This window comes from Bos mutus, chromosome 19 (genome assembly GCF_027580195.1).
Source record: "Bos mutus isolate GX-2022 chromosome 19, NWIPB_WYAK_1.1, whole genome shotgun sequence".
Taxonomy (NCBI): Eukaryota; Metazoa; Chordata; class Mammalia; order Artiodactyla; family Bovidae; genus Bos; species Bos mutus.
Window position 1 is genome coordinate 13,239,725 of NC_091635.1, and position 23,131 is coordinate 13,262,855.

The 23,131-nt window shown below is 45.9% G+C and overlaps 1 protein-coding gene and 1 long non-coding RNA gene across 4 annotated transcripts in view; one reads left to right on the top strand and one right to left on the bottom strand.

The window, feature by feature from the left end:
• The window catches only part of LOC138992078 (uncharacterized), a 119,253-nt gene that overhangs the window by 32,150 nt on the left and 63,972 nt on the right, over positions 1-23,131 (bottom strand). Inside the window, exon 2 of the long non-coding RNA XR_011467927.1 lies at positions 14,623-14,773. This is a non-coding gene — a long non-coding RNA (uncharacterized lncRNA). The remainder of the gene's footprint in view (positions 1-14,622; positions 14,774-23,131) is intronic.
• On the top strand, positions 275-19,598 carry SCIMP (SLP adaptor and CSK interacting membrane protein). 3 transcript variants are annotated; one of them, XM_070389295.1, is made up of 5 exons: positions 275-767; positions 11,162-11,285; positions 13,350-13,413; positions 14,915-14,988; positions 17,178-19,598. In XM_070389295.1, the coding sequence occupies exons 1-5, from the start codon at positions 726-728 to the stop codon at positions 17,387-17,389; spliced, it is 516 nt and encodes a 171-aa protein (XP_070245396.1). In that variant the 5' UTR covers positions 275-725; the 3' UTR covers positions 17,390-19,598. The 3 variants fall into 3 exon arrangements, with proteins under 3 accessions (XP_070245396.1, XP_014337044.1, XP_070245395.1); XM_014481558.2 differs by lacking the exon at positions 275-767 and adding an exon at positions 4,607-4,792; XM_070389294.1 differs by lacking the exon at positions 275-767 and adding an exon at positions 4,906-5,088.

Consider the following 23,131-nt stretch of genomic DNA (forward strand, 5'->3'; position numbering starts at 1 on the left):
AAATGTTTACCAGATATCCCAGGGTATTGTCATTATGGTTGAAAGTAATCAGAACATTTTCACCCCAGGCAGACACAATGCATACCAGTTTGGCTATTTTTACTGACGTGACCACTCAGTCAGAACAGTCAGTTCCACAGAATAGTTGGTTGACTTCCCCACCCACAGCCCCCATTTCGGAGGCAGTGGTGTTGTGGGAAAGACGATTCAGTCCAGTGGTCAGTTGGACCCACTTCTTGATGCAGTGTGTCACACACCTTCAGAAACAGGAGCAAAAGCTGGGTCAGAGTGCCAGGGTCCGCCGTGGGCTTATGAGAGCTGTCTTCCTTGGAGGACAGCCCTTATATTAATACATGTGAACTGGTTTCTTACCCAGTCTGTTTCTGGGTCTGGGGGGTTGTCAGGTTCCCTTAGCTTTTCTGGAGTTCCAGGGTGCTCAGGGTAGGCTCGTCTGTGGGAAAGCCCCCCAACCCTGGGGCCCGACCTCTCCACCACAGGATAGTCCACTGGTGGGCCTTGCAGGAGCACAGGAGCAGAAAGAAGAATCTGGCTCCTAGAAGAGGAATTGGCTGCCTGGTGATGGTGTCTGGGGCCTCTCCCTGGTGGGCTGAGCATAAAGGGGAAGTGTGGTCAGGCTGGCACCCACAGCTCGGGCTGGGTGGAAGGCCTGTGGGCAAGAGACTGCCTCTCCCCAGCTGTGCTGAGCCACGGCCTTCAGAGCACTGATGGCCCCTCAGCCGCTCACATCTGGACCTCCTGCAACTCAGGTAAGCACCTGGGCCCAGTCAAGGCAGGGGACCGCCAGGGCTGGGCCAGGGGATTGTAGCCTGGGGCCTGGGGACCACTGGGTGGGGCTGGAGAAAAACTGGCCTGGAAACCACCCTGCTGGTGGCTGGCTGGATGACCTCAAGGTCATCTCCAGCTCCTGGGGCCTCCTCGTGTGTAAGGTGGGGTCATGAAGAGGCCTGCTCCTCAGGCTGGAATGATGTTGTGCCTGGGAGTGAGACGTGTGTACTGTGAGCAGGTTGTAATCATTCTCTGGATTCTGATGGTGAGTTTGGGTACCTGACTCACGCGAGGACCCTCAGTGGGTCCGTGCTGGAGAGAGGGTGGGGATCGAGGCACTAACTCTGTGAACTTGGGGCTCCCCCTGAAGCCCTGGGATGAGCACCAACAGCCCGGGTGTCTTTGTCACTGTGTCTCTAGCATTCAGGGACCTCTCTTGCAGAGGCCTCGGGGTCAAGACCTCCATTGAGCCATCTACTCTCGCCGTCTGGAAAAAATTACTGCGGTGGGGGCCTGGGTTCGGCTTTGTCCTTTTAACTTCCACCTTCTCATGCATCAGTTGTCCTTCATGTCACTCCCTCTCCTGGTCCCTCTGCATGTGTGGATCTCTAAGGAGGCATCAGAAGTGGGGATTGTTGAGCCTGCAGAAGACAAGGGCTGGGAGCTTCTTTTGAATATTTTTTTTTAGCATCTCTTTCTTTTTCTCTTTCTGAAAATTAGAAAACTGCAAAGCAATAGCGGAAACAATGACCCTTGATCCCACCACCTCACAACAATCACGGTAAAGAGGGTGCTGCTGTCTTGCCTTCCAGTCATTTTTTCTTAGGCGTAGCTGTTTTGGAAAGTTACCTATGTTTTATTTTGATATAAGTACATTCTAGACATAGAAATACAGATGTCACTGCTGTCTTCAGGGCACCAGCATCCCTGATTCTCTTCCATCTACTCAACATGAGGCTGGCATTCCTGCCAGAGAGCTCCTGGGTGACAGGTTCAAGTTTCCCTCACATTCTCAGAGCCAAACAAACAGGGGAAAGTAAGCAACAGCAAGGGGCTTCTCTGGTGGCTAAGACGATAAAGAATCTGCCTGCAATGCATGCAACCTGTGTTTGATCCCTGGGTCAGAAAGATCCCCTGGAGAAGGGAATGGCAATCCACTCCAGTATTCTTACCTGGAGAATTCCATGGACAGAGGAGCTTGGCGGGCTACAATCCATGGGGTCCCGAAGAGTAAGACGTGACTGAGTGACTAACACTTACATGCAAAGGCAAGTAGAAACTTGGTTGGACCCAAGGAAGGACTGCTGGGTTGTAGAAATCCTGGAATAAACTCACTAAGAATCCTGAATGACCTGCAGCTCTGGAGGGCTCTGCTAACCCATCATCCCAAACATCTCGAAGATACTAGAAAATTGACCTGTTTGAGAGCAGGGAGCAGAAGCTCTTGTAAAACATGATGCCTAAATTTTTGAAAACGTGTTTGCTTTATGCCTCACAGCAAGGCTGGGTGGGAGGGAAAGAAAGAAGGACCCTACTCTCACGCACCGAACAATCTAAATCCACCTTTCTGTGCTTTCTCCCAGCCATTCTCCTGGCACATCTTCAAGTAATGTTATAAGATGTGGCGATAGTCTAGATATAAGTCAGCATTCTGTTCCTTTCATGTGGTTTCTCAATAGTTGATGATGCTTTCTTCCTAATGACTCCTAGATTACTGCATCCTATCCTATCAAGTCTCCAGTCTTCTTGCCTGGAAAATGCCATGGACAGAGAAGCCTAGCAGGCCCCAGTCCATGGGGTCACAAAGGGCTGGACACGACTGACTAACACACACGTCCTATCAAGTGGCCCTTCTGTAATTTTCTTCCCCAAGAGACCCCCATTTGGCTGCTGGGCAGCTCCCTGTTCATCTCTACGAAGGTTCACCTCTACACGATTGTCCTCTTAGGGTTTTACTTTGTTCAGATTATTTCTCAGGCTATATTTCTAGAAATGATATTATAGAATTAAATGGTGTGATCGTTTTTTAAATGTACTATTTTCTCTCCAAAATTGTATTTAAAATTAATGTGTCCTATCACTGGCCCTGTGGGAGGGTCCGTTTCACCACAACTTTGCCATGATAGGATTTTATGGTTATCTTTCATTTTTGCTAGCAAGTAGATGTAGTTCCTAACTGTGGCAACAGGGGCGATAAACTATGATGGGTGAGTGTATATGAACAGAGTCAAGCCCTCTAATGAAATAAATCAGACAAGATTAATCTGAGAGCTGGTGTGATAAGCTGTAACACTGAGGGGAGCATGTGGGAAAAAGGATATGTTTGGCTTGATTTCTTCTCTTTAGCTCTCTAGGACTTATATTTAACCTTTCACAGAAGTGGAAGGACAGAGAGAGGGAGAAGAGAAACAACTCCTTTTAATACTCTGCTCCCACCCTACCCCAGGCATGCTTGAGTTTTACTTTTTTAATTTATTTTGGCCGCACCATTACATCATATGGGATCTTAGTTCCCTGACCAGGGGTCGAACCCATGCCCCCTGCTTTGGAAGCATGGAGTCTTAACCTCTGGACCTCTATCCAGGGAAATCCCACACTTGGTTTTAGGTGGCCATCAACTATCCAGACAGCCATTTCTGGGGCTGACAACAGCAGGGCAGGGTCGAATGGGAACTTGGCCTCACTAAGCCTGAGCAGTGACCGTCTGGGAACTAGAGATGAATTCGGGCAAGCACAGCCCATGCTGACTGGCAGGTGTTGCCTCAGTATTATCTGGAGTCTCCCAGACACTTGAGATCCAGGCGGAGAGCAGCTTGGACCCTCATTCCATGCCCTGCAAAGTGCAGAGCTGTCCCTCAGATTTCTGTGGGTTCCACAGGAGGCCAGTCCTGCTCTGAGCCCCTGTGGGTGAGCCTCTGTTCCATACTGCACCAACCCAAGGCTGAAACAGTGTTACAATTTGGGTGGGAGTAAATTAAACAGGGGTGGGAAGCTGTAATTAATTTTATTAATACGTTTTACTTAGCCCACTCTATCCAAAATACTATCATTTCAACATGTAACTGAGATAAACATTTGTTAATGAGATCTATCATGTTCTTTCTGTACCAAGTCTTTGAAATCCAGCGTGTATTTCGAACTTGCAGCACATACTCAACTAGCCATCTAGCCAGTGCTCAGTGGAAGGGCCTCACGGGGCCAGTGGCTGCTGTCTTGGACAGGGCAGGCCTCTGGTAGAGGGATTTGTGTCCATAAAGGCAGAGAGTAAGGAACTGGACTCATATTCACATCTCCCCAACTTCCTGCTAAGCTATTTGCAAGTCCACTTCTTCCGACAAAGCCTTTTTCTGACTAACTTTCTGAAACTCTAATTCACCACCAACACACGCATTCCACCCACACCTCTTGGGACTCATGGCTATTTCAGGTTGCTTATTTTTCATGAGAAAAACTCAAGTCTTTCAATACACAAGGCATTACCATTAATACACTTTGAAATAAACTGAGAGGCTGACACTCAGGACTTCTTCTCATGAAATAGGCTAGAATAGATGAGAAACTGCCAATTGGAGTGCACCTGAAGACACTTTGTGAAACGTTTTATTTATGTGAATATATGTGTAGCTGTCACATTGTAAATTGCACATCTTACTCTGAGGAATTTGGTTAAAAAAAAAAAAAAAGCAAATTCTTGAACAAAGCCACAGTCTCCAGAATTCCTGGTGATGGAGAGTGAATGTGTTTTCTGCCACTGACTCCCCGGAAACGCCTTTTGGGGAAGTGAGAGTCAGAGCTGGGTTGGTAGTTGCTTTTAGTGGCTCTCCCACCCTGAGCCTACTCAGAACTGAGTGCCTTAGGCTACGGAGGACAGAGCAATCAAGAGAGAGAAGCTGCCACTCCACCCTTCACACCTCTCTGCCTGGCTTCTGCTTCCCAGCCAGCCGCTCGAAGCCCACGACCAAAGGCAGGGGGAGATCAGGGAGCCTGCCCAAGCTCTCGTGTCCAGGTGAGGTGCTTTAGAACTAGAATGCCAGCACTTGAATTTCAGACCCTGGATCCAAACTGCCTACTGCATCATTAGCGGAGAAGCCTGCCCACAACAAGGGAAGAGGGAAGGAGGTGGGGCCGTCAGTCATGCAGTCATTTATTCACAGATGCGTATGGCACTCCCACTGCATTCCAGGTGACGGTCTAGGAACTAGAAAGAGTGGTAGAGGGAGCAGCAAGATTCTTGCTCTCCAAGAGCTTACAGCCAGTGTGGGAGATGATGAACAGCAAACAAACCATCAGACAGCTGTCACAGTAAGTGTATGCAGGCTCAGTTGGAGGAAAAAAAAAATGCATTTTGAATATTGATCATAGCCTGTTGCGGAGTGGGAAGCAGGGCTGTCTGCCTCTCACCCTGCCGCCCCCAGAACCTCGCCTGTCGACTCTTCCTAACTCAGAACAGGAGCTTTCTGGCCAGCTTCCTGCCCTCTCATCCCAGTCTGGTTCTGCTGAACAGCACAGCCCTCCTTCCATCCTTGTTCCCTTTTAAAAGCTGATTCTTCCATCTGAGCCCCTGAAGGTAGCTTTTGCTCTCTTTTGTCTGCCTGCATTTCATTTTGTCCTTTTTCCTGACACTTCACAGTTTATAAACACACTGACTCCCTGTATTTTAAACAATCTTTCCTCATCTCACTTTTCCCCCTTCTTGAAATTCAGGCTTCCCTTGCCTTCTGGGCTTTCATCAAGCTGACTAGCGCCCTCTTTAAGCCGTTATCAGAGGAGTGACTGAGATGCAAAGTCTGTCTGAGGACAGGGTGATTGAGAAGAAGTGGCTCGATAGAGTGCAGGACACTGAGCTCTGGGGTGAGGAGTGTCTGTGAAGCTGGGAGGGGAGGACAAGCAGGGAGGACGATGGGCAGACAGCAGGTCTTCCCAGGTCGCCTTAGCCCTGCAGGAACTTCACTCCGAGGCCATGTTTGGTTATGACTATCCTCTAAGGACTTTGGATAAGATTCTAGGATACTCCTGCTCCTGCCAACGCCCTGGGGAAGGAATCCTGAGGCTCCATGAAGCCATTCACACCCTAGTAAAAATCAGTTCCTCTTCCTCAGTGTCAGGCAAATGGGTATAAAAGTAGGGGAAGTAGGGAGAGAGAGTGACTTGTTGACGATGGAGTTCCATCAGCCATGTGACGAGCAAACAGGAGAAGTCTTTGGGTTTAAGGCGTTTGTTTTAGTGCCTTCAGTCTACTTTGCTGCTTCTACTGCCTGTGAATGTTGCGAGGAACAAGCCTTCAGCCTCCTCACCTCTGCAGCTCGGGGCTCTACAAGCTGGCTGGATGTAGTGTTCTCCCCAAGGCCTGAGAACCCACTGGAGCGTGTGTTAACAATGCTGAGTCCCACACCAGAGTTACAAATCAGAATTGGGAGTAGAGTTGGGACACAGACTGTGGTATCTATCTGCATTTTAGTACATTTCCCAAAGCTCTGGCTTAGTGGTCACAAGTAAGAGTCCTGGGCTTAGCTTCTGATTTTTTCCACTTATGACCTTGGGCAAGTTCATTGAGCTCATCTAAACTTCTATTCTCTTTTCTCTAAAATGGGGCTATAATTATGACCTGCCGTACAGTGTGGTTGAACTCATGCTAAGGTAGCATATATGTATGTTCCTTTTCTAAGATGCATTTTCATATTGAGGTTCTTATTATTTGGAACAAGTCACAACTCAAGGTAGAGGTCTTGCCAATATTGGAATTTCTTGACCGATGGTTCTGCTTTCAGTTCTGTTATGAAAAGAAGTATTTATCAACTTGGTGTAAATCTGACAGAGTAAAAACAGCATGAACTTTGGCATCAGACCAGGCTGTGCTGCAATCTTAGACTAGTGAGCTACTAGACATGCTGCCTTTAACAAATTGCCTAAACCCTATGAGTTCTCTCTTTTTATCTTTTTTTTATACAATGGGGGTAATAATAACTCCTCCCAACACCAGTATAAGGATTAAGTGATAACATGTATGTCACTGGTTCTCAACACTGGCCTCCACCTAGAATCATCTGGAGAACTTTACTAAAACAAAGTCCCAATGGCCAGGCCTCAGGTTGGGAATTTCCACTCTTCCTCAAGTTCTTGCCCTGGGGTCTGACACACCAAGGTCCTCAATAGCTAATGGCTAAAGGCAGCTCCCTTGTTCTTCTGACTCTTCTTTCTTCCATTCGTGGTGTCCACCAAATGCTCCCCCAGTTGACGGGAACTGAGGTCAGGCCCTGCCCTCCTCCCGGCAGCCAGGACCCCTAACCTGTATCTGTAGACTCAGCACCTCACCCTTCCCAGGCCCAGGACCTGCTGACCTATGGCTCAGCTTTGGATCAGCTTTGGGGCCACACTGAATCCTTCCCTCCTCTGGTCCATACTGCACTATGAGCCCCTACTCTGGCTCACGGGGCTCTCTCTTATTTCTGAGTCCAAGTCCAGCCTTGAGAAACTTCCAATGAGCTCAGACTCTTGAAAACAAAAATGTCCCCTCCCATGTGGCAGTCCCCTCCCAGACACAGAGACCCACGTCTGTCCCAAGCCTCGGGGTGGGTCTTTGCTGCTTCTTCCCCGAGCCAGCAACATCGAGCACTCTGTGGTGGACTTCTGGTCAGAGATGGCAGGATCATTGCTGACTTTTTCCCTTTTCATTCCGGAGACATCAATAGAAGGAAAAAAAAAACAATAAAAATAAATTTTATAATGTATAAATCCATGAGACCACTTTCACTAGAGTCTCATCTTCCTACAGTATCAGCATGAGGTGGTTTGTGTGGTGGTCTCACCCACCCCAAGATGTCCACATCCCAACCCCTGGAACCTGTGGTTATGTCAGACTACAAGGCAAGGAGGAACTGTGGTCACAAGCACAACTGAGGTTGCAAATCAGCTGACCTGGAGACGCAGTGATGAACCTGGATTATCCGGGTGAGCCCAGTGTAACCACAGCATGCGTGTGTGCATGCGTGCTCAATCATGTCCACCTCTTTGTGACCCCTCAGGCTGTAACCCGGCAGGCTCCTCTGTCCATGGGATTTTCCAGGCAAGAATCCTGGAGCGAGTTGCCATTTCCTCCTCCAGGGGATCTTCCTGACCCTGGGATCAAACCCACGTCTCCCGGATTGGCAGGCAGGTTCTTTCCAGCTGTGCCACCAAGGAAGCCCATTGTTATCACAAGAGTCCTTATAAGTGGGAGAGGGAGGCACAAGAGGAGGTGAGACGTGACTGGGGAAGGACTGTCAGAGAGATGCAAGGAGATGGAGGAGGGGGCTGTGAGCCAAGGAACACAAGCAACCTCCAGAAGCTGAAAGGAGCAAGGAAGTGGCTTCTCCAGTGGGGACTTCGGAAGGGGCCAACCCTGCCCAATGGCAACGTGCTGGCTGTTGTGTTACCCAGCAATTTGGCTGGATAAAACTTCTGTGCTGTTTTTAGACATGACATCCGTGGTGATTTGTTGGAGCGGCCACAGCGAACAGATGCAGTTTTTTTCTAACTACCCTACTGCCTGGGTTCCTGCCTTGTTCCAGCAAGGAGAGGCCTCCCCCAGTGACATTTCGGTCCAACTCCAAAACTTTTATTACTTTTGATTACTAAGCAGATTCATTTCAGTTTTAAAAATTTAGTCACACTCATTTAAAAACTTCCGTCTCATCTTTGACCCAAAGCTCCCTGCTTTGCCCAGTGAGGGGAGTACAGAGCAAGGTGAGGGGTGAAGTCTGCCTCAGCTCCCTAAGCACCTTTCCCTGCCCTTACCCCCGCCTTCCCCCCAGTATCGGATTGAGGAGGAAAGACAGGGACAGACAGTTTTCCACAGGAAGTCTCCTCTCGCTGGGTCACTGCTGCTGATCGAGTCTGTGGTGTTGGGTGGAGACTCACCCTTGGCCCTTGAGTCCCTTGGGGTCCCTTGAGAGACTCAGCTGCACCTTTGGGCTGGCTGCCAGCCTCCTCTCATGTAAACACCTCTTTGCGTGATGTTTCAGTAGCTCTCAGGAAGCCTGCACCCCACGACCTTATCTACTCCAGGCCTGACAACACAAGTGGGATTCAGTTTCCATACTTTCCAGAGCCTGAACTGGACTATACAGCCGTGACACACTGCCCACCAGCTGTACTCCCTGCCATCTCTCCCCAGGGCTCCTGTCCCCTCTCTTGGGGTGGGGGGACCACTGGGATGTGGTTATTAATAGCCCCCTTCCTCAGCTGCATGCTCCCAAAAAGACCCGCTCGTCTTGGTTCTGTTGTAAAGGCACCTGTCGGCAGTTCATGGGGGAAGAGCTATTTCTCTGATCTTAGGTTATGGGGAACTTGGGACTTTCATTCTCAAGCCCCGATCATTCATTCTGGGGAATGCCTTGGGCCCCCACAACACCATATGACTACCACAGCGATGTTCCTTTTGAAGTAAAGTGAGATATCCTGACCTCCATCTGACCTCTCCTTGATGATTCAGAGGCATCCTGACACTGGAAGGCTCTGAGACACAGAGAGGAAGCGTTCCGCCCTCCCTCCTTCCTGGGTGACCTGGGGGAAGTCACTACACCTCTGTCTCAGGCCCTGTTTAGAAAAGGGTGTGGTGGTGAGGGTGAAATAAGGTGAGTGATGAGAAAGCTCTTGGTGCACTAAACACGCTCAAAACATCTGATGGGAAATCAAAGCCATTCAATTTGTGTGAACAGGACTGCAGAATATTTACCACTTTGCATTGTTCTGAAAAGTGACCCATAGTTTCACTTTCTGGCATCATCCTATTTCCTCTTTCTTTCCCAAGAATCTGATGAGAATAAAATTTCTCTGAACTTGAAATCTGAACAAAGGGAAGCTACACTAAATGGTTGATTGACTCTTATCAGTGTTATAAAAGTAAACGCATAAGTTAAAAAAGATAAAAAAGCAAAGAATTTGGAGGGTTTACAGAGAACAGCAAGTTGCCAGGCCTCTTGCTTCCCTCCCCACACCCAGTTATGCTCTTCAGATGCAACAGCTTTTAACTCTGCCTGGTGTGTGTTTCTATAGCTGTAAAGAGTATGTTTATGTGTCTCCTCGGAGAAATCCGTCAGGAGTAAAGAAAAAGTCAAAGAGATAGAATATATGAGGGGAAAATTAGACTAAGAACTAGGAGACATTTAACTAAGAGAAGAGAGACTGAGTGGCCATCAACAGATGGATGAAGAAAATGTGGAGTATACATATATATTCACACACACACATACAATGGAATATTACTCGACCATAAAGAAGGAAATATTACCACTTACAGCAACACAGATGGACTTAGAGACACACTAAGTGACATAAGTCAGACACAGAAAGACAAATACTGTATGACATCACTTAGATGTGGGATTTTTAAAAATAATACAAATGAACTTGTTTACGAAACAGACACAAACTCACAGAACTAGAAAACAAACTTATAACTACCAACGGGGAAGGAGGAGAGGGATAAACTAGGAGCATCGGATTAACAGATACACTCTACTATATATGAAGTATTTACTGTACATATATATATATATATAAAGGATTTACTGTATAGCACAGAGAACTATATTCAATATCTTGTAATAACCTATAATGGAAATGAACCTTTTCTCATGCAGACTAATTCAGTTTGCTTTGCATCCTTCTCCCTCTGATCATGCCTCACTCAAGAGATCCATCAAGGTATTTTTCTAACCTCCACCTCAAAAAACAAGTGAAAATGTTAGTCGCTTAGTTGTATCCAACTCTTTGCAACCCCATGGTCTATAGCCTGCCAGGCTCCTCTATCTATGGAGTTCTCCAGGCAAGAATACTGGAGTGGGTTGCCAGTCCCTTCTCCAGAGGACCGTCCCAACCCAGGAATTGAACCCAGGTCTACATTATAGGCAGATTCTTTATATCTAAGCCACCAGGGAAGCACTCCCCCACACCCCAAAAAAAGCCCTCAAAATTCTATCTGCCCTGTTATGAATTTAGTCTAGTTGTCCCTTTGATATAAAAACAACTGCTGTCAGTTATTGCTTTAAATGGCATTTCCCCTTCCTGCTGCATGTTTGACAGTGTAAAGAAAAGCAGTGATTATGTGTACAGTTTCTAGAGTAACTGGTAAGTACATGTCTTACCTCTAATATTCGTAAATTCCCTGTAAGGTAGTAGACAGCATCACTGGCATATGGCAGGTGAGGACACTGAGGCTTGGAGAAAGTTAATCACTTGCCTGAGGTCTCCCAGCTGCAAATCAGCAGTGTTTGATTGTGAGCAAACGCCTGCCTGGTCCCTAAGCAGATGCTGCCGCACAACATGGTAGATAACTGTCTCCACCTCCCAAGAAGCCCTTCACTCATGTCTTATCCTCTCCCTCCATTCTTCTCAGGATCTCAATGCCATGGATTGGTGGAAGGACCATTTCTGGATCATCTTGGCTGTGGCCATCATCTTTACCTCTGTGAGCCTGGGCACCATCCTGTTCTGTGTCTGTAGGTGTCTGTTTAGACCAGGTAATGACCCTCCCCCTTGGGCAGGTGGAGGGAGGGGAGGGAAGTGGTGGTTGTTGGGGCACTGGGGCTTCTTTAGGGCAAAAAGATTAGTTCTGGGCTTCCATGGGCTGAACTCTGGATTTAGCATCATGCACTCTGGGTCGATTCCTAGCTCTGCTACTAATATGTGTCTCTGGGCCTCAATTTCCCTCTCTGCACAGTGAAGGGAGGGAGGTTACTTAATCTCCAAGAACTCTTCCGGCCCTCATGGTTTGGGTAAAAGCAGAATCAGTTTCAAGGCATGCTGTTCTCCAGTGCTGTCTCTCTCCAATGTCACAGCACCTTACCGCTGGAACTTGAGAGTACAAGTGCATAGAATGTCAAAAACTGTCTTGATTCCAAATGCATTGACTTGTGCACATGAAATATGTACAGCGTTTTGTACGGCAATCATTCTCCACAAAGTAGTTTTTAAAAATGTCTTAAGACACCTCTGGCTGTCTAATGGTTAAGATTCCATGCTTCCAAAGCAGGGAGCATGGGTTTGATACCTGGTCAGGGAACTAAGATCCCACATGACACGCAAGATGCAAAAAAAAAAAAAAAAAAAATTTAAAAACTGACTGTTTTTGAGCTATCTGAAAAAAAGCCCTAATTTGAGTTTTCCATCTCTCACCTTACCCCATAGCGTACCTTCACATTTTGAAGTGTGGTATTACAAAAAAAGTCTTCAGGCATGAAAAATGGACTCATTTCATGGTTGACCACCGTGACTGCCTATTCTAAGATCATACTCTGAATTTGGGAGTATTATATGTGCCTTGGACAGAGGTTCTTAGCACACTTGGACATAAATAAGCAGGTTCCTGGAGGATTACTGTCAATTTAGACTATCTACAAGTGAGTTTCTACTTTAATATTCATCTCCAAAAACATGAAATTCTGGTTCAATAGTGAGTTTTCTTAAGATCCTACCCCTTAGCTAATGACCTAGGCCTGGAGCACACTTGGGGATGGTAAATGCTCTGAGAGGTATGGCCGTCTTGCCCTGGGGCACCTAGGGGGCATCCCTCCAGAATCAGGGCCCTGTCCTCCTGATGCATCTGGATATGGCCTCAGGGTCCTGCTGAACCAGTGCTGGAAGGTCAGGGCTGCTCAGGAATGAAAGCTTCTGTCATTCTTTACAATCTCTCTGTAGAGATAAGAAAAGCAAGGTTCAGAGAGAGGCAAATCCTTGGTTCAGGTCTCCTGGGACTTGGTGGCAGAGTTGGAGCCAGAACTTGGGTACACTGGGCTCCCCATTCAAAGCCCTTTCCCCTCCACCCTCTGATGGTAATTAGTTTTTTAAATACAGAAAGTGTATTCTAGCTACTGTAGTCCTCTATCCACTTGTCTTTTTAAAATATTTCATTTTTTAAATTTGGATTTGTTTTAGTTTGGTTGCACAGGCTCTTGGGTGCGGTGCACAAGCTTTTGCTAGCTGTGGTGTGCCAGTTTAGTTGCCTCGAAGCATGTGAGATCTTAGTTCCCTGACCAGGGATCGAACCACGTCCCCTGTATTGGAAGGCAGATTCTTAACCACTGGACCACCAGGGAAGTCCCAAAACATTTTGCTTTTAGATATGGACAAAATATGACCTTGAACAAAAACTTTACTTATTCTCTTTTATCTTGACCCACTCCTATTAACAAGTAGGTTATAATTAATAATAACTTACATGTCCAGCATATCACAGTTTACAAACTGCTATTCCCATTTTTCATCTCATTTCCTCCCATTAATCCTTTTGGCTATTCACTCAACTAGTATTTCTAAGTGACAGCTATATGCTAGGTAGACACAGTACCAGGCAATGAGGAAGCAGCCACAGCCCACACTGGATTAGTCCCAGACTCTGAGGTCAGACTATCTGGATGACATTCTGACTCTATCACTTATGAGCTCTGTGCCCCTAAGTCTGTTTTCTCTGGATGGTTCTTCTTCTGACTATCCTGAACCTGCCCATTCTCTGGTCTCTTCTAAACTCTAAAGATCACAATTTTGGACAATTCTTCCTAAATGAATATGCTTATTTTTTTCCTTAGGCAAGAAATGGGAAATTTCCAAGTCCTTGAAACAAAAGCAGAGAGATGAAGAAACGATGTATGAGTAAGTGCGGGGAATCCTGCTTTTTAATTTTGAGAACCGCCTGTCCACTTTCATTCTTGTGCCTGCACTACTGAGCTGGTGTGTGCATGGTCAGTCACTTAGTCGTGTCCGACTCTTTGTGACCCTGTGGACTGTAGCCCACCAGGCTCCGCTGCCCATGGGATTTTTCCAGGCAAGAATACTGGAGTGGGTTGCCATTCCCTTCTCCAGGGGATCTTCCTGACCCAGGGATCCAACCCACATCTCCTGCTTGGCTGGCAGATTCTTTACCACTGAGTCACCTGGGAAGCCCCTGAAACTTCTTACCAAAGTATAATATAAATACAGAAAAATGCATATGGTAAGAGTACAACTCAATGAATTTCCACAAACTAAAAAGACCTGGTAGCTTGCACCCAGATTAAGAAACAAAATTACCAGCACCTCAATCCCATATATACCCTTTCAGCCTTTAAATCCTAAGGATAATCACTATCTGAAATAGTATAGGCTCATTTTTCCTTGTCTTTATACTTCCTATACATGGTATTATACAGTATGTGTTATTCAGTGTTTAACCTCTTCTGCTCAGCATTTTTTTGTGAGATTCATTGTGTGTAATTGTAGACTGTTCATTCTCATTACGATAGAGTGTTCCACTGTGGAACTGAACCATGATGAATTTATCCATTCTGCTACTTATAGGCATTTGAGTAGCATCCAGTTTGCCATTGTTATGAATAGTGCTGTCATAAACATTTTAGTAACATATCTTTTGATCAGCAGGATATATACCCAATGTTGCTGTCACATGGTAGGTGTATGTTTAGCATTAGGAGTACACCTGTTTTTTGTTTGTTTGTTTGTTTGGCTATGCTGGGTCTTCATTGCTTCAAGGGCTTTTCTCTAGTTGTGGTGAGCGGGGGCTACTCTTCATTGAGGTGTGAGGGCTTCTCGTTGCTGTGGCTTCTCTTATTGCAGAGCACAGGCTCTAGAGCTTTAATAGCTGCAGCATATGGGTTCCACAGTGGTGGCTCCCCAGGCTCCAGAGCACAGGCTCAATAGTTGTGGCACACGGGCTTAGTTGCTCTACAGTATGTTGAGTTCCTGGATCAGGGGTCAAACCCATGTCTCCTGCATTGGCAGGCAGATTCTTTTTATCACTGAGCCACCTGGGAAGCCCAGGTTTTGCACATCCATTTTGCACATCAAAATACACCCGGTGCTTACCTCCCCCTGCTGATCCAGCTCAGGTAAACACAGAAAGATGAGATCCGGGGTCTAAGTTAGAGTGCTTCTGCTCCACACCCTCAAATCCAAATGGTCCCTGGGCTAAAGAAGTGGTTTTTTTAGTGTGTCAGTTACAGATGGGATGCAAGACCTAGGAAAGAAAGGAGATGCTTTCAGTCTTTAGGGACCAAGATTTGAATGTTCAACTCTGTCCATTTCCCTTGACATTTTCTCTTAAATCAGCAGGCATGATCAAAACCAAACACTGACTCTTATTCTTTCTCTCTTCCAGGAATGTTACAGAACAATTCTCAGTTCAATTACCCCCTCTGCCACCCAGGGATATGCTTTCCCCAGGAGTTGCCTGTGAGTATAATTTGCTGATAACAGTCTCATTCAGAGTAAAATAATAAATTTGTCTTGGCATCTTAGTCAGCTTGTGCTCAGTTGCTCAGTCGTGTCCAACTCTTTGCAACCCCACAGACTATAGCCTATTAGGCTCCTCTGTCCATGGGATTCTCCAGGCAAGAATACTGGAATGGATTGCCATTTCCTCCTCCAGGGGATCTTCCTGACCCAGGAATCGAACCCACTTCTCCTATGCCTCCTACATTAGCAGGCAGATTCTTTACCACTGAGCCACTTGGGAAGCAGTCAGCTTGGGTTGCCCATAAAACAGTAACACAGACAATGTGGCTTAAATGACAGTAAATTTCTCATAGTTCTGGAGCCTAAAAGTCTAAGATCAAGGTGCAAGGCCAATCTGGTTTCTGGTGAGAATACTTCTAGTTTGCAGATGACTGTGTGCAAACACGGAGGGGAAACAGCTCTCTGGTGTCTCTTAGAAGGGCACTAATCCTATTGGATCAGGGCCCTGCCCTTCTGACCTTGTTTAACTTTAATTACTTATTTGGATACCCCATCTCTGAATATAACTGCACTGGTGGTTAGCACACATGGTTCAGCATATGGATTTTGCGGGGACACAAACTTTCAGTCTATAATACTGGAATTTGCAGATGGCAGCAACCTGTTTCAAGAAGATGAATTAAGTTTAAGATGGGGGCGGAGTACAAAATAAGTACCAATGCTTCCAATATTCAATGTGTAAATTCATATTCAAATTCCAGCTTGCAGCATGGATATAAAGGAACACTGGGCTTTTCACACTTTGTATCGGAAAATCTCTGCCTGGTTCCCTTGACTGGGATGGTCTTCCTTAAGCTCTACATACAGCTGACTTTACCTCACCCTTCTGGTATCAGCTCAAATGTTACCACCTCAGAGAGTTCACTCCTGACCATCCTACATAAAGAAATCCTTCCAATTCTCCTTTTGAAGCTTATGACAATTATCCTAAGTAAGCTAATTATCCTTCATCTGTCCATTATCTGTCTCCTCCATTATAATACAAACCCTAGAAAATAAGCATCCTTCTTGTCTTGTTCACCCTTCTTTACCCACCATTAAGAACAGTGCCTAAAGGGATTTCCCTGGAGATCCATGGGTAAGACTCCACACTCCCAGGGCAAGGGGCCTGGGTTTGATCCCTGGTTGGGGAACTAGATCCCCCACGTGCCATACAACTAAAGAGTTTGCATGCCACAACAAAGACCCTGGACAACCAAATAAATATATACAAATATTAAAAAAAAAAAAACAATAGTGTCTGGAGCTTAGTAGATAATGGATGAAATATTTTAATTGAATAGATAAATAGTAATATTAGCTAGCATTTGTTGAGCAGGCACTGTGTCAGGTCCCATGCTTGGCACTTTATAGATACTGTCTCATTTAATCCTCTCAGCAACTATATGCAGCAGGTACATTATTATGTCCCTCTAACAGAGGAAGACACTGAAGCACAGAGAAGTTAAGTGACTTACTCATGGTCACACAGCTAGTGACTGCTGAATCCTGAAGATGAGTTTGGATCTGACTGCAGAACTGAAATGGTGGTTGTTATTCAAGTTCTCTTAGGAAAAGATGTGATTGTGGGGCGGCAGTTCCAGGCCCCATCGAGGGGGAGCTGAGATTTTCCTCCCCTTTAGTCCATGTGCTATGTGCCCATCTTCTGCTAATTCTACCTTTTGAAGACACCACTGCCCCCTTCCTTCTTAGCAGAGGGGTGATGCATGTGAGCAATTATAGATAGTTCTGGAATGCCGTATTCAGTCATTGTGAGGGACATGCCTGAAAGGAAATGTTTGTATCGCTTCCTTATGAGAATTAGAACCTGTAGGTACAGCACTACTCATTTCACTACCAGCTCTGGTCAGTTTCTTGTCTGAACTTCTGTCTTGTGGCTCCCACTGCAGTGCAGTCAGGCAAAGCGACAAGGGAGTCAAGATGTCTGACTGATGTTTGCCACTTATTCACTAGGGTGAGTCTGAGACTGTGTCATGGCTGGACCTCAGTTTCCTCTGCAAAATGGGGATCTGGTCCACCAAGACGTGGGAGGATACTGAAACCCATGAAAATCATGCAGAGCCACTTGGTCAAAAATACATAAACATACGCTAGCTTTGCATCTGATACCTTTTTGTGTATTCTAGCCCCACAGGAAACCCCAAGTCGGCCCACACCAGCTGCATACTCTTCGGTACATAAAATTAGAAATAAGAAGACAATCACCGTCCCAAGCTATATTGAGCCTGAGGAAGACTATGATGATGTTGATGTCCCTGCCAATACAGAAAATCATCATTTTGAAACAAACGTTTCTTCCTTTTGGCAAGCAGAAGACAGTTCACAGAGCTTATTTTAAAAACAATCAAGAATGGCTGAAGTTCAATAAGTGCCCAAGTCCGAAAGCCAGTGGTAATATTATGGAACTCTATAAGATAAACACTTTCTGAATCAGATGGAGAAGCATCAGTGATCAGATAACTGCAGCCAGAGGAAAGCTGCCTGTGCTCAGCTCTAAGAATGGAGAGGAGTCAGGCCTTGGGCTTCTGCTGAGCGAGGTTCCATGTGGAGGCCCAGTGGACCCTGCAAAGCTCTCCCCACTTCCCTCCGCCCTGAGAAACCACTCAGTTCCCGGCATTCTTCCCCTGTTTGTGTGGTTCTAAGCGACCTTAAATCTTGGTGTTTGATTGTACGAGCCTCCCAGGCTCCCATCCCCTGCACAAGCCCCTACCTGCTCCACCCACCTCACACATTGAGGGGCTGTGGGTGGTAGTCACAGCTAAGCGCTCTTGCACACAAGTCACACATCACACCTTGCGGATTCTTCAAGGGTGGGGGTGTGCTTCTTGTTCTTGTGAACCCTCCCCACCTACACAATCCCAAGCCCCAGGGCCTCTCTATGACATCGGCCAAACTAACCTCAGAGATCCAAGTTTCCAGCCAGAGTTTTTTCACTGCTTCCTGGCTGCACCGTAACAATCAACAAAGAACAGAAGTCACCTTCTAGACCACAGGACGGACGTTACCCATAGGGGTGTTGATTTTGCAACATGTGTACTGGAGGAAAAAAGGTTTCCCCAGGAAAAATCATAGGGAACAGGAAAGAAAGGGACGAGTCAGTGGCAGATTCAAGATGAAAGTTCAGGGGTCTTTAATACACTCCTCCGATATTTTCATTACTGCTTTCCCCCTTGTGTAGCATTCAAGACAAACAGTATCATATCCTCCCTGCCAGATTCCTATCCCTGAGTGACTGGGAGGCAGAAACTCCAGTTCATTATGCTACACCCAATGATACATCCAGGGAGCGGGCTGCGGTCCAGTTATACGAGTGTCCTAATGGGGTCACCAAGGCCTGAGTCACCCTGAACCTCATCGATTCCTTCAAGTTGATCTGCTGACGCCTGAAGACTTGACACTGTCTAGCCAGACTCACAGGATGCTGACTTCTAAGCAATCCCTGAGAAATCCAGCTAACAGGCTTGCAGGGCGAGCAGCATGAACTGGTGGAAAGGCCCAGGAGTGACACCCGGACTGAGCTCCTCCTTGAGAGATGGAAAACGTGTACCTGTCATCCCCCTCAACCACTTAAGCACTGCTGGACCAGAGAGGACACGTGCTTCCTCCCAGGTTCTCTCTTTCTAGACTCCATAGAAACTTCCAACTCCTTGTAATACCTCCTTGTTTTAGACCGGTGGTTCTCTAACTATGGCCTTAGGGAATTCTGGTATTCCATGAGCCAGAGAGGACTCATTTCTTAAATCCTAGAAAAAACCCACATGCCCTAGAGCCCGCACAGGACAACTACTGAAGCCCGCATGCCTAGAGCTTGTGTTCCACAACAAGAGAAGCCACCTCAATGAGAAGCCCAAGCGCCGCAACAGAGAGCAGCCCCTGATTGCCACAACTAGAGGAAGCCTGCACAAAGCAACAAAGGCCCAGAGCAGCCATAAAGTAATTAATTATATTTTTTAATTATAGGGGAAAAAATGGCTAAAGGATAGAAGTGTTTTCCAAGCATGCTTTCCCTTTTAAAATTTCCGCAAACCATCCACATCTACACCAAAAGTTAAAAAGTAAATACCAGACATGTGTAAACTCCTCCTTGGTTTCTGGGCCACCATCTCCTGGTTCTCCTCCTGCCTGACTGGCCTGTCTCCATCTTTGCAAGAACACCTCCTTCTGAAACATCTCTTCAATGTCAATCTTTCTCAGGGTCCTGTCCCTGCATCTCCCTCCAAACACTCATGAGTGACCTCATGGGATCTCACTGCTCCCTGCAATTGGCCCTAATGAAACACTTCTCACTCTGCATTATAATTGCCTAGTTAATTCTTTATCTCCTTCCTAACTTGGGACTCTTTGGGGTGGAAGCTGTCTATATTCCAGTATATTCCCAATGTCCAGCTGAAACCCTGACATATATTAGGCACTTAATAAATATTTATTGAATATTGATCATTAATGGAAAATCTACCAGTGTGACAAAAACAAATCCTTTTTCTCTGGGCCTGTGTAACTTGGCTGAGATGCTATACAGGGCACCTGTAATAAAACCATGTTTTCTACCAACAAAGTTGTTTCCAGTTTGAATGATATAATTAGGTACATCAAGATTTCACAGGACATTTTTGTGTATTCTAGCCCCACAGGAAACCCCAAGTCAGCCACCAGTGTCATATCTGACTCATAGATAAAGTCACAAATAAGAAGACAGTTTCCATTCTGAGCAACAGTGATGATGTTAAAATCCCTACAAACATGGAAAACTATCATTTGGAAACAATTCCTGTTCTACCACCTTAGCTGATTTGAGAACTGATGGCTTACCCGTGCCCCAAATCAGTGAATTTAGTTTTCTTTACAATAGTTAACAGTCTGATCTTTGTGATACAGACAAGATTGTTCCCTGGAAATGCTCAGGTTTACTAGCAACAAATTTTACAAATCACGTGTATCAGTTAGTATGCTTTAGGCTGCAAGGAACAGACTATCCAATGAAAGATAACTTAAACAATAAGAAATGTATGACTTCACAAACCAAGGCATCTTGATAAGCACTCACTCCAGAATGCATCAGATTTAAGACTCAGAGGTATGAGCTGACTTTTCTTACATTCTCTTAGCTTTCCCCTCATGGCAGCTATTTTGCCACCATGCGGGGAAAGCTAAGAGAATTTTCCTATGAAAGGAAAGCTAACAATCACATCCTATGACAATAAACCTAGGAAGGAAAGGGGGCATTTTCTCCCATAGAACTTTCCATTAATTAGGAAAAACTTTCCCAGAAGCTCCCAGCAACTTTTCCTAATGTCTCGTTGGTCAGGATTGGTTCACATGCCCAGCTATAGGAAAGGCCTATCTTCTGCCTTTCTGGCTTGAAGTGGGCTTTGCCATCAAGGAAAATGAAGGGGATAGCTGCTAAATAGGCAATCTACCATCACTTCATTTTTGTATATAACACTGTTCATTATTTGCTGGTTTTCAGTTAAAACCTCAGAGTTGGTAGGTATCAGGGTAAGGTGTCATGTCCAGATTCTACCATTCACCCTTCTTTTCTTACAGGGTTTTGATCAATTAAAAATTGACAAAGAATTGCCATCAGGTGAGGATAATAACAATAACAACAATAGCATCACTAACACGGGCCCAGAGTGACTGAGCACTACTTTATGTTATGTTCTAAGGCATCACTGTGCAGTGTAACGACAACCTTGAACAGGCAGGCCTAGGGGGACAGTTATAGTTATCAGGGAAGGGCTTCATCCTCCTCCTTCCACCTCCTTGGCCTTGCTGTTCCTTGAAAACCACTCTGATGGTCTCATTCTTCCCTGCCCTCAGATAAAATCTGAAGGTGATGGATTTTTCTGTTCACTCTACGGTAATAAAAAGTCTGCCAGGTGTGGTTTACACAGGTGTGTGCATTTCTTAAAACTCAGTGACTACACACTTCAGATTTTTGCATTTCAACCTAAGTAAATTTTACCTCAAAAGAATCTGGCTGCCAATGCAGGGGACATGGGTTTGATCCCTAGTTGGGGAAGATTCCACATATTGCAGGGAAACCAAACCCATGTGCCACAACTAATAAAGCCTGAGCGCCCTAGAACCTGCGCTCTGCAATGAGAAGCCACCACAGTGAGAAGCCCGTGCACTCCAGCTAGAGAGCACCCCTGCTCGACACAGCTAGAGAAAGCCTGCACGCAGCAGTTAAGACCCGGTGCAACCAAAAATAAATACATAAAATTAAAAAAAGAGAAAAACTGTAAACAAATATTGAACTCTATAATGATATGCACACTGAAGTAGTTAGGGGAGGCACACTAGTGTTCGCAATTTATGTTGAAATAATTCCAAAGACAAGAAAGTTGTAGAGCCTGCACTTTAGGCCAGAGAGAGGGTTGGAGCCATTTCTCCTTTTTTTTTTGCCACGACATGTGGCATGTGCGATCTTAGTTCTCTGACTAGGAATAGAACCCATGCCCCCTGCAATGGAAGCCTGGAGAACCACTGGACTGCCAGGGAATTCCCTCTCATCTCTCCCTTTTGAGATAAAATAACTTCATCCCTATTCTCAGCAAATCTCTTAGAGTCAATTCAGTCAAGCTAGTCCCTCTCTTTTCCTCCTTCTCCATGGAAATTAAGAGAAAGAGGATGACTCCCTCCTGACTAAGGATGACCTTTTCCCGAACTTGCTGTGTGGCCAATGGACTGAGGTCAGAGCAATTTCCCGGGGGTCAATCCAGCTCTGCCTCCCTGGTAGGTGTTCTTCACCTCCCTGATATGTACTCCACTCTTTCCAGAAAAAGCTCCTGATTTTCCCACTGGATCCACTTATTTTTCTTCTCTCTGTTAATGAAGTTTATGTACAGTCTCATCCCTAACATAGGCTAGAGCATGTGACCCAGTCTGGGCAATCAGAGGCTCTCATTCCCTTGGCCCCAGTGACTGATTGGTTGATGCATTGAGTACCAAGGCAGGTGTCCCCTTTCACTGGATCTGAAGCTGAGGGGATACAAGTTCTCAAGAGAGAGCCCATCATGAAGGATGCTGAGCTAAGAGAGTCCACATGCAATTGGCATTGTTTGAGCTCCTGTAAGCAGCCATGCTTGAAAGCTGGCATACCCTCTGGAGTTTTTAGTTACTTGAGCCAATATTCTTTAAGTCTTTGACTCTGCACATTAAGGCTTAACCTCATCACTGCTGCCTAATCTAGGTCTTGCCATCATTCATCTGGCTTAATGCAAAAGCCTCCTGACTATTCTCTCCTCCCCCAATGCATCTCCCACTTGCTGTCAGAGTAAACTTTCTAAAACACAAATATGATTATATCATGGCTCTGCTTAAAACCTCTCCATGGTGCCCTTATTGCCTACAATTAAAATCCACACTCTTTTGTACACCATGTAATGCCTTGATAACTGGTCCCTACCAGCCTCAAAGTGGAGAGTGAAAAAGTTGGCTTAAAGCTCAATGTTCAGAAAACTAAGATCATGGCATCTGGTCCCATCACTTCATGGGAAATAGATGGGGAAACAGTGGAAACAGTATAAGACTTTATTTTTGGGGGCTCCAAAATCACTGAGATGGTGACTGCAGCCACGAAATTAAAAGACGCTTACTCCTTGGAAGAAAAGTTATGACCAACCTAGATAGCATATTGAAAAGCAGAGACATTATTTTGCCAAAAAAGGTCCGTCTAGTCAAGGCTATGGTTTTTCCTGTGGTCATGTATGGATGTGAGAGTTGGACTGTGAAGAAAGCTGAGCATTGAAGAACTGATGCTTTTGAACTGTGGTGTTGGAGAAGACTCTTGAGAGTCCCTTGGACTGCAAGGAGATCCAACCAGTCCATTCTGAAGGAGATCAGCCCTGGGATTTCTTTGGAAGGAATGATGCTGAAGCTGAAACTCCAGTACTTTGGCCACTTCATGCGAAGAGTTGACTCATTGGAAAAGACTCTGATGCTGGGAGGGATTGGGGGCAAGAGGAGAAGGGGATGACAGAGGATGAGATGGCTGGATAGCATCACTGACTCAATGGATGTGAGTCTGGGTGATGATGGACAGGGAGGCCTGGTGTGCTGCGATTCATGGGGTCAC

Excerpts from the sequence above, each read along its gene's own strand:
- SCIMP (XM_070389294.1), top strand. The coding sequence starts at position 4,921 with ATGCAGTCATTTATTCACAGATGCGTATGGCACTCCCACTGCATTCCA. Across the intron at positions 11,286-13,349 it reads TAGGTGTCTGTTTAGACCAG|GCAAGAAATGGGAAATTTCC; the intron begins GTAATGACCCTC and ends TTTTTTCCTTAG. Across the intron at positions 13,414-14,914 it reads GATGAAGAAACGATGTATGA|GAATGTTACAGAACAATTCT; the intron begins GTAAGTGCGGGG and ends TCTCTCTTCCAG.